Source organism: Lepus europaeus, chromosome 5 (assembly GCF_033115175.1).
Source record: "Lepus europaeus isolate LE1 chromosome 5, mLepTim1.pri, whole genome shotgun sequence".
NCBI lineage: Eukaryota > Metazoa > Chordata > Mammalia > Lagomorpha > Leporidae > Lepus > Lepus europaeus.
In genome coordinates, this window is record NC_084831.1 from 63,238,342 (window position 1) to 63,250,251 (window position 11,910).

Here is an 11,910-nt window from a genome sequence, read left to right on the forward strand (position 1 = left end):
AAAACTACCACTGTTTGCAGATATTATGATCTTATATATAGAAAACCCCAAAGACTCCATCAAAGTAGCAGGATACAAAGTCAACATACTAAAATCAGTAGCATTGTTATACACCAATAGTGAATCAACAGAAAAAGAAATCAGGAAAGCAATCCCATTTTCCTATAGTGACAAAATAAATAAATAAATGGATAGATGGATGGACACAATTTCTGGGAATAAATTTAACTGAAGAAATAAAATATCTCTACAATGAAAATTATAAGTATTGATAAAGGAAACTGAAGAGGACACAAAGAAATGGCAAGTTATCCTGTTCATAGGTTGGAAGAACCTCTTGTTAAAATTTGCATACTATTCAAAGAGATGTACAGATTCAATTCAGTCCCTATCAAAATTCCAATGACATTTTTCACAGAGCTAGAAAAAACATTGCTAAAATTTGTATGGAACCACAAAAGATCCCTAATAACCAAAGTGATGTTGAGCAAAAAGAACAAAGCAGGAGGCAGGTATTATGGGACAGCAGGTTAAACTTCAATTTGCAATGCCTGCACCCCAGTTCAGACTGTAGAAGCAAACCCCTGCTATGCTGTGTCCAATCCAACTTTCTGCTAATGTATTCCAGGAGGCAGCAGACAATGGCTCAAGTGCTAGGGTCCCTGCCACCTTCATGGAACATCCAGATAGAGTTACAGACTCCTGGATTTGGCCTGACCAATCCTGGTTTTGAAAACATTAGTGGGTGAAAAATACCTTACTTCTCTCTCTCTCCCTCTTTCCCTATCTCTCTCTCTCTCTCTCTCTCTCTCTCTCTGTGTGTGTGTGTGTGTGTGTGGCTCTGCCTTTCAAGAAGATGGAAATAAATAATTTTTTAAAAATGTTTAAAATATACCTTATTTTTAAAAAAGAACACAGCATGGGGCCGGCGCTGTGGTGCAGTAGGTTAATCCTCTGCCTGTGGCATCAGCATCCCATATGGGTGCCAGTTCTAGTCCCGGCTGCTACACTTCTGATCCATTTCTCTGCTTGGCCTGGGAAAGCAGTGGAAGATGGCTCAAGTCCTTGGGCCCCTACACCCACGTGGGAGACCAGAAGAAAATCCTGGCTCCTGGCTTCAGATCAGTACAGCTCTGGCTGTTGTGGCTATTTGGGGAGTGAACCAGTGGATGGAAGAAGTTTCTCTCTGTCTCTCCCTCTCATTGGCTATAACTCTACCTCTCAAATAAATAAAAAATAAAATTTTAAAAAAAGAACACAGCAGGAACATTATAATATCTGACTTTAAAATATATTACAATGCTACAGTAATTAAATCAGGATAGTATTGGCATAAAAACAGATCTATGGACCAATGATACAGAAAAGTGACCCTAGAAGTGAATCCACACATTTAGAGCCAACTGATCTTTGACAAATGTGCTAAGAATATGCAATAGAAAAAGGCTAGTCTTTTTAATAAATGGTGCTGGGAAAACTGAATATCCACATACAGAAAACTGAAGGTGGTCCCCTATCTCTAACCATGTACAAAAAAATCAGCTCAATATGTATTAAGACTTAAATGGGTAAAGACTTGAAACTTTGAAACTATTAAAAGAAAGCACAGGGAAAACACTTCAAGACATTGGAATGGACCAAACCCTGAAATTAAAGTAAACAAAAGCAAAAATAGACAAATGGAATATCATTAAACTAAAGGGCTTTTAATCAGCAAATGAAGCAAACAACAGAGTGAAGAAACAACCTAAAATATGTGAGAAAATATCTGCAAACTATATATCTGACAAGTGATTAACATCCAGAATATATAAGGAACTCAAACAACTCAATAGAAAAACCAAAACAGAAAACAAAACAAAACAAAAAACCACCAAAATAATGCAGTTTAAAAATGGGCAGTAGGTATCAACAGACATTTCTCAAAGGATGGAAAATATACAAATAGCCAACAGGTACATGAAAATGTATCCAACATCACTAATCATCAGGGAAATGCAAATCAAATCTACAACAAGAGATCACCTCACTCCAGTAAGATTGGTCATTATCAAAAAGACAAAAGATAAAAGTGTTCCTTTCGTTCCTCACTATGTTCTCAGAATTGTATCTACAAGTCACACTGGATCTGTTAAAAACTAATTAAGATTTTAAAATTTAACAAGTAATAATAAATATAAAAGTGTTGGTGAGAATGTGGAGGAAGTAGAACGCTTGCACACTGTTGGTCAGAATGTAAATTAGTATAGCCATTGGGAAAACAGTATGGAAGTTCCTCAAAAAATAAAAATGTATTTAATGTAGCATCCCATTATGGGTATATGTCCAAGGGAAATGAAATCCATCTGTCAAGAGACACTTGAATTCTCTTGTTTATTGCAGCACTTTTCACAATAGCCAAGAAATAGAAGCAACCTAAGTGTCCACCCACCAAAGAGTGGATAAAGAAAATGTGGTACACTTACAGTGGAATACTCCTCAGCCATAAAAAAGGCTGAAATCTTGTCATTTGTGGCCACATTGATGGAACTAGAGGTCATTACGTTATGTGAATTAAGCCAAGCACAGGAAGACAAGTATCACATGATCTCACTCATATATGGAGTGTAAAAAATAAATGATCTCATATAAGTTAAAAATATAATGATGGTTACCAGAGGCTGGGGAAGGAAGTGGGGAGGGAGAGATGGGGAAAGGTTGATTGATGGGCACTGGGTTATAGCTAAATGGGAATAAGGAGTTCTGGAGTTCTATTGCACAATAAGGTTCAATATGAATAATGTTAATGTATTTTTCTATTTTAAAAAATGAAGATAGGATTTTGGATGCTTTCACTATAAAGAATCAATGCTTCAAAGAATAAATATATTCACCCTGATGAGATATTACAAAATGTACACATGGAATGAAATATCATGGGATACCACAAAATACAGGAAATGCTTACATGTGTGTTAAATTTTTTATAAGAAAAGACGTTTGAGAAGAAAATTAATTTTTTTGAGAGGAAGACAGGGAGATAGAGTTCCCCATCCAGAAGTTCAGTCTCCAAATGCCTGCATTGGTTGAGATTGAGCCAGATAAAAGATAGAAGTAGGGCTCTCAATCCAGGTCTTCCACAAGGGTGATAGGTACCCAGTTATTTAAACCATTGGTTGCTGCCTCCAAGGGTGCACATTAACAGAAAGCTGGAATTTGGGAGCGGAACCAAGACTCAAACTGAGGCACTATGATACGGGATTAAGGCATCCTAACCACAGGCTTAACCATTAGGGAAATGCCCACCCCAGAAAGTGACTTTATCCATAGACCTTAGCCAGTCCATGAGCAGTGGTTGTTTGACAGTTATTGTTGAATGCCTGAGGGGTAACATGGCAAGCGGAAATATGGGGAGAGAAGTAGTCTCCGTAAAAGAATATGAAATCACAAGGCACTTCTATTCTTGCAGTGCTACTACTCTCTCTCTCTCTCTCTCTCTCTCTCTCTCTCTCTCTCTGTGTGTGTGTGTGTAACTCTCTAGCTAAAGAAGTCAATGCTGCCCAACTGTCATTTGTGTATTAGAGTGAATCATTATGTTTAACATACACTGTTTACTTGGATAAGATATAGGGGGAACTCCAAGAAAAATCAGTCTCTTCCTTTGGTTACCACTTTTAACCCAATAAAGTTGGAATTCTTTAGGGAAAAGGGGGACTTAAATGATTAAAAATCCTCAAGAAACATAGCTGGTGGGGCTGAAACACAAACTTCCTACTTATGTCTATGATAGGAATTGAGGGAAAATGAGGGAAACCAAATTTGACCTGTACAGTTGTAGATCCCGGAGTTCTGAAGCATGAATGAGGTAAATGAGGAGCGCTGGTGGATCATAAAAATGCTGCGCAAATGTCAGGAGTTCTGGCGAAGAATTCCTGCAATTTCAATTGCCCTGCAATTTCAAGGCCAGGAGTGCAAGCTGAAGTCTATCATCCAGTTTTCCTCATGTACCACCCTCCATCACCCCCAGATGAATCAGTCTGTTACGAATACTTGCAGTGCGTATTTCTGAGTGTCATTCTCAGAAAAGTAAACCTAGTGAAACCTTGATAATTGAGTTACTGACCTTTACAGCTTTTTCAAAAGAGAAAGGCCAATAAGTCATAATTATGCTACAACACTACACCACCTGAGTTTCTTCAAAGATGATGGCTTAAAAAGTGTTTAATTTTGACACTCTCTGAAAAACTCAAATTTTTAAAAACAACCTCTGTGCTTTAGCTCTTTCCTCAAATTACATTGGCTTTGTGACATATCATTTAGATAATCCACCATCATCCCCATTTGTACCATGTCCTCAGTTCTCAATCACTCAGGGACTCTATCCTTACCTAAAATCACTAAAACTCTCAAGATTGTCCATTTGAGTTCACTGGATCATGATTCTTGCAAATAAAATAACCTGGGAATACTTGACATGGAAAAGAACCTTAGACATACATTGGTCTTACATCTGTGCTTTAAAAATAAGAGGATATAAATAACTTGCCCAGTGCCTATGGCAGGTGTTAAGGCTAGAATTCCTGGCCTCTATCTAAAAACTGTAAATAAACTGAGGGTCAGATATTATGAATCAGCAATGCTGTTCTAATGACCTTTCTACATCGGTTCATTGTCTACTGATATAGCTAATATTGGCAATCCTTCAGGAGGCAGTTACATGAGGTATGTACAACCATTTACCATGGTGCACAGGATATAATAGATGCTCAATAAATGTCTGTTGCATCAATCACTCCCTAAACCAACCGTGGCTAAATAATGCTAGTTCTCTGTTGCCATTCCTTCCTTGATTCATCTCTTCCCATTGTCTCTATCCTAAGGCCTTAGCTGACCTATAAAAAAGCAAGGTATAACAGATGTCACATCCTCATTTTCTAAGCCAAATCTACACACCACTGCTCTGCCAATAAACTATCTTCCCTATACAAAACCCCCAAAACAACAGTAAAGGCCTCATCCCATCATTCAGGGAATACCTACCTAAATCTGGTTCTATAGACATTTTCAAACCATGATTCCTATCATTCTGATGTGCACACTGTTCTCATTGTGCTGGGTCCCTGGGCATATGTGCTATTAGCCATGAGGCCAAGCCTTCCTGGAAGGCTGCTCTGGTAAAATCAGAGGGAATCTGAACTGCAGGACAAAGACACTAATCACAACCTATCTCATACCATTCTTCTTTCATGGTTTCACTCATACAAGTGGAAACTCTGTTTCTCTGAACAGACTGTAATTTTTTAAAAGGTTTATTTATTTATTTGAAAGAGTTACAGGGAGAGAGGGAGAGGGGGAGAGAGGGAGAGAGCTCTTCCATCTGCTGGTTCACTCCCCAGATGGCCACAACAGGGCTGGGCCAGGCTGCAGTCAGAAGCCGGGAACCTCATCTGGGTCTCCCATGTGCATGATCTTTTACTGCTTTTCCCAGGCCATTAGAAGAGAACTAGGTTGAAAGTGGAGACGAGAGGACTCAAACCAGTGCCCATAGGAAATGCTGGCATCGCAGGCAGCTGCTTTACCTGCTATGCCACAACGCTGGCCCCAAACAGATTATCATTTTGATCACTTTTTTACAAGTCTATTTAATAATCCACCCATGGTGTCTGAAATGCAGCAAACAAAAAATGTAAAGAATTCTGAATATCTGAACTCTTAAAATACAAACTACAAAAACTTTTCCCATAATGGAAAATCACAGCTTAATCACATTCCCTGAAGTAGCATCCTGCACGCAGCAGAAATTCATAGGAAGAGAAGATCAGCATTTAAATAAACTTTATATAACACAAAACAGCATTCATTCTGTCAAACAATCTGTTATGAAAATCTTCCACATGTGGTACATTAAAAGGCAAATTTCACCTGTTAAAATATATCAGTGGGTCCTTAAGTTTAAAAATAAATCACAACTACACTGTGAAATATCTTCTTGAACTAAGTATCCCTATTTGTAGATACTGAATGGAGGATTTACTGGTTCAAGATTAAGGCAAAAGCTTTTACGGCTGCTTTAATCCAGTTCCAAGGCTGAAGATGAACAATTGCTCCTCGTAACTCACACTGTTGATAGTCAGCCTTATATTTACTACTTTTCAAGCTGCAGCATTAGCCACATTCTACCTGATGGAGTGCCACATATAAAAGTACACAATGTGCTCATTGCTTCCCTTGAAAAACACCCCAGTGTTATTCTTCTTTCTGGAAACTTGGCTATTATATCAAATAACAGGACTAATTGGTGAGTATAACTCAAAAAATTAAGACAATAGTAATAATTCAGATAGATAGCATTGCTGAGTCAACTGGACAGTTCCACAGAACAACAATCTGATGCCTTACATAAACAATGACTAAGAAGTACATAGTTTCCCACTTAATTTCACAGCTCATAGTCATATTTCACATCTCATAGCTCATTGTTTCTCACTTATTTTTATATCTCACATGTATATTGAAAAGTACCTAGGAAAAAGAAAAGGAAAAACAATCTTTGCACCATACATAAACCTTTTGTTCAAATACTTAATTTACAAGTGGGATCTTATAGCAGTTGGGATGTTTTCTTATTAGGTATCTCTGCTCCATTAAGTTTTCCAACCATAACGATTGACTATTACTAATAGTTATGATAGCGTTCCAAGATAACACATACTCAATGTCATTTTAAGTAAGGAGTTTGGACAACTAGATTAGTATCCTATGCCCAAACCAACAAAAGCTAATAGGAAACCTGTATTTTACCCCCATAAAAAAAATGATCTCTCACTTTAACACTAATACACTGAAAAAGTTTACTACGTTCTAGTATTTCCAATCTTATAATTCCCTAATCTACTAACAAAGCAGTTTTGCCAGTTTCTTTCCTTTGAAATAGTTCCAACTTTGTACTGTAGATTATTCTGAAGATATAGGAAGACTTGATTTTAATGGTTCATAAAACAGAACAGGGAACCATTTCCCTTTAGAAGTGCCCATTTTAAAGCATAAAGTTCTCCTCTTTAACATCACCACATATTGAATTTGTGTGATTTTCAACTTAATGTTTTCTGAAAACTGAATTAATAGTTTGCTTAGATGCTATAAATCAATAAATACCAACTGAATGAAGATGCTGATTGAATCTAAGTTAAGACTAGTTCTAAATATGGTCTTTGTAAAGAGAATGAGTTTGGCCATCTTCAGTTACCATTTTCAAGATTGTTCTATATTCTTCCCTAGGCCACCATATTCATGATATTAGAACCAAAGTTTCATAATTCAAACAAAACAAAAAAAAGCTTACAAAGTTTCTCTAAATCTTAAACAAAACAAGCAAAGGAAAAGTACAAGTCTGACTGACTGCCTGAGTAACATTTTATTCATACACTTAAATACATAAATTGTGTCATATTAGCTACATTTTTTTCTAAGATATAAATTGTGTGACAGCAAACTCAAATGTCAGTTGTGAAAATTTCAGACATTGTTAGCCCTTAAGGTTATTGTTAATCGCCACACTTTAGGATTTACTGTTTAGAATACTTTCCCCTTCCTGTTGGGCCACCTTGACACTTCATTTCTCAACCACAGAAGTAAATATGCCTAAAATTGGTACTGGTTTTGATAAAGTCCTGATGATGACATCAGCCTGAGTTCCAGCTCCTGGAACACAGGCCTGTGACCACACAGTGACTTGCAGGCAGCTGGGTTCCAATATAACTCTGTGTCACCACACATCTCTGATCTGGAGCCAAGGTTGGAGCTCTGAATGTAACACACCAGCTAGACACAAGTATTCTCTAGTATCTTCTTTGCCAAGTGCAGTGGAGGGGTGAAAGGAGAAAGGAACTACATTTCTATTTTAAAGGGCAAAGGATTTAAAACTATGTAGGATACATTACAATGCCAATGTATTTAGTAACACCAAACTGTCCACTTAAAATGGTTAAAATAGTAAACTATGTTGTGTATATTTTACCACAATTAAAAAAAAAAACTTCTATGTGATTAGTTGTGAAACTATGTGCATATGTTTCAGAAGTTTTTCACAAGAGTAATAAATTTCCAGGTCCAATACATATTTAGCTCTAACACTGCTGACAGTGACTAGGTTGCTCCTTCTGCAAGATCTATTGGGCTAGGCTGCCCCAGGCCTAAGCACCCATTCTACAGGAATCAGCAAACAGCAGTTACCAACACACATTTCTACCTAAAAGTATCTTAAAAGAAAACCTCACAAATAACACATAAGAGTAGGTGTTAGACTAGGAGCATGTGGAAACATCACTTGCTCCTGGTGCTGGTGTGAGAGTCTGTGCAGTGGAGGATGCCCTACCTCCTGTCTCAGGAAAGCTGATCCTAGAGAGTCACTGGGTTGGTGGGTCCCACTGACTGATTTTTAGTTCAAGTGCATCCTAGAGGGTCAAGCACACTCAGGAGAGCTGAGGCTGGTTGATGCAGTAAGGTGCATCTTTCACTCTCCTGCCTCTGGTCAAGCATGAACCTAGAGTCCTACCAGCTGCACAGCACGGGCTCACAGTGGGTTAGACGCTGCAAGACCTCTGCACCTGTCTGGTGTCACAGGTAGGGTACTTCCGCAGAATGAAAAGTGCCTGAACTTCAGAGAATCACCCGTCTATCCCCTACAACACCCAGGCAAGTCGCTATATCAGCACATGCCCTGGAGTAACGCCTGGGCGTCCTCTCCCCTCCCGATTGGATCGGGCAGCTCTGCAGTCTCCTTGTGCGTACAGGCAGTGCCAACACAGCTCAGAAGCCTCCTCTGTGTTCTGCTGTTGCAAGCACACTCTTGCAGGTGCTGGCACTTGGAGAAGTCTCCATTTCTGCATCCACCCCATGCCCTGGAGCTACCTACCAGTAGGGGCGACCAGCAGACCGACAGCACGCACATGATCCCCATGAGCTGGATGGCCGTCTCGGTCGTGATCCGGCCCCACTGGGCACTGGACTGCGATGCTGCCGCCTTTGCTCGGCAGCGGGACACCAGAGCCTTAATGGTGGCCAGGTTGCAGGCGAAGGTGATGGCCAGCGCCAAGAGGCCCAGGAAGGCAAAGGTGGAGGCGAAGAAAAGGTTGCCCCAGTTGTGTGAAGAGCTCGTCCCGTTGTCCCCTCGTCCGGTGCTGATGAAGCACCACGTCCCGGGCCACTGGATGGTGTACTGGCCCACACCCAGCACAGGTAGCAGGGCGAAGGCGAGCACTGCCAGCCACACGCCCAGCAGGACGGCGCGAGTGGCACGCGTCTTCATGTGGCTCGCGTACCAGTGTGGCGCACGGATGGCCAGAGCCCTCTCGACAGCCATGGCGCTGGCGATGAAGAGCGAGGACAGCCCGAAAACAGTCATGGTCAGACCAAAGAAGGTGCACAGGCGCCCCGATGGGTCAAGCTGCTCCCAGCGCTGCTTGGATAGGTACACCAAGATGACCACGGGGCTTGTGAGCAGCTGCCCGACCAGGTCAGTGAGCGCCAGCCAGCCGATGCACAACAGGAACGACTTCTTGCGCTTGCTCTCCCGACGCCGGTAGCTACGCGACACGAGCAGCATGGCCAGCGCGTTGCCCACGAAGCCGGTGATCAGCATGGTGATCGGGAAGGCCACGGACACCGAGCCACAGTCCTCGCCGGGCCCTGGGGGGCGTGTGAGGTTGCCCCGTGCCTCGGGCGCCCACATGCCGGGATACGAGTGGTTGAGGCGGGTGCAGAAGGGGGCGCCCCCGCCGTCGCCCCGCGTCTCCTTCATGTTGCCTTCGAGGTGAGGAGGGCACTGCGCCCGGGCTGCAATAGCAACAGCAGCAGCGGCGGCGGAAGCTGGCAGACGCAGCGTGGTCGGCGGCGAAGGTCCGCGGCCACCGAGGCTGGGGTCGGGCTGCCCCCCATCGTGCGGGGCGCAGCCGCCGCCTCACTCCGGTGCTCTGGCCACGGCCGTGGCTCGCCCACGCCGGCAGCCTCGCGCTCCGCCGGGGGCAAGCCAGTGGCTCCGAGGCGCGGAGGCGCCGGGTCCCTCTATAAGGCCGAGGGGGCGGGGCGGGGCGCCCGGGGGTGGGGGCAGCCGAAGGTGGGAGGAGGGTGGAGACGCCGCGGAGCGCCTCTCTCGGCCTCGCCTGCTGGCCTCACTGGCCGCCTGGCCTGGAAAACTCTGCAGGCACCCCGTCTCCAAACGCGCCCGCTGCCCGCCGGACGAGGCGTCCACCTGCGGCCTTGGGCTCTGCACCCACTCCAGGTCTCCCGAGTGGGAGGCGAACCGCGGGGAGTGTCACTGGGCAGGGCGCCGCGGCGGACCTGCCTGTCCCCTGCCATAGCCACACAGTCCGGTACAGGGACCGAGCCTTCGGAAGCCCTTGGGTTACTCGCGCGAGTGTGGGACACTCTACACAAGCCGCGATCCGCTCCATGGCTGAGTGGGAACTTTCTTCCCTTCCTACTCTGAGACTCTAGGATGGTGGTGAAAGGTGAAACTCTCCTGCCTCCCCCCTCCCTCCGCCGAAGGGGTGGGGGCGCCACTGACGCTACCTAATTAATAGTGCCTGGTGAGAGAAGGAAATGGACACGGAGAAACAAAAAATCAGATGCTTGAGCTCAAAGAGGAAAAAATGTGAACTGTCCTCGCGCTAAAAGCGGGTGGTAGCCACTGGCACGTCTGAGGTGGTGCAACGACAGGCGGTCAGCCATGGATAGGAGGGCGGGGGAAAGGCGTTGCCTTACAAAGCCTCCAACCGCCCTTCCTGGTCCGGCGATCATTCTGCACTGCTGGAACTAGACACGGCGTGTAGATGACACGAAGGACTTCGCCGTATGCCAGCTTTGCGTTTGAAATAACACACATCCAGTGAAAACAGGTATAGCAGCCTAGGAACGCCTTTTAGTAAGCCAGTACTGGTGTATTTTCCCAACACGGTATGCATTTTAACAAGCATTGTCTCATCATCACAGATATCCTCTAAGGCATTGTTTGCATTATTACTCCCCCTTTAGGTGAGGTAACGGAAGCTCCACGGAGTGAAAGATGTGCCCAGTCTCTTGCTCCGTGAAACACCTTTTTTTTTTTTTTTTTTCCTCTCAGATACTATTTCCCACAGATAAAAATAGCTGCGAGACCGGGTTTTCCTGCATTTAATTGTCCAGGAAAGATCTTAAAGATTTACACATTTCATTTTTCCTCCTGATCTTACAGGGCTATGAAACCCATTATTCAGACTAACTTAAGCTGACTTAAAACAGGCACACAGTTTTCCTTCCCTGGTTTAGCCGATTTCTGTTTGGGTGTGACAGTAGGAGGTAGAAAAGAGATGTGTCCGTTTGCATTTTCTTTTTGTCCTATTATTTTGACTATGTACAAGGCTTTAAAAGTACATCATAGAGTCATATAGTTTAAAGGAGCAAAAGCAAGAATGTTACTGCACTCTAACATGCATCAATCACAACATGTCATTTTTAAAGTTTTGCACTTTTAAATCGTATTTCTGAAAGTGTCATGTTCATAATAACAGCAAGACAGGAATAGTGACATGGCTTATTGTTTAGATCATCTGACTTTTGTCTTAATACTTTTGAATTAATGTCAAACCTGTATTTGGGACAAGTGTTTTGCTAGAATAGTGTTATTATTAAAATAAGATAAGTGCTAACAGTAGTTGGGTTCTGGTTAGCACTTAATTGCTGCAGAAATAATCTGAACTGTGTTGGTCTGAACCAACACCTCCCTCTAGTGAGCTAAAGGTTAATAACATCTTGTATGCTGTATTAGAGAATTTCTAAATGCTTAAGGAACCTCTCATATCTTTACCAGAGACCTTTCATCAATACATAACTATGATCCGGTTGTTTACCTTGGAGTTTGCCAACTGGCATCTCTGGTTAGTCAATAAACCAGTG

At 42.8% G+C, this 11,910-nt stretch overlaps 1 protein-coding gene across 1 annotated transcript in view; it reads right to left on the minus strand.

Annotated features, from left to right (window-relative positions):
* The window catches only part of PTGER3 (prostaglandin E receptor 3), a 46,240-nt gene extending 36,462 nt beyond the window's left edge, over positions 1 to 9,778 (minus strand). Inside the window, exon 1 of the mRNA XM_062193398.1 lies at positions 8,894 to 9,778. Within this exon, the coding sequence (XP_062049382.1) occupies positions 8,894 to 9,778 (885 nt within the window). The remainder of the gene's footprint in view (positions 1 to 8,893) is intronic.
* Positions 9,779 to 11,910: the final 2,132 nt, after the last annotated feature.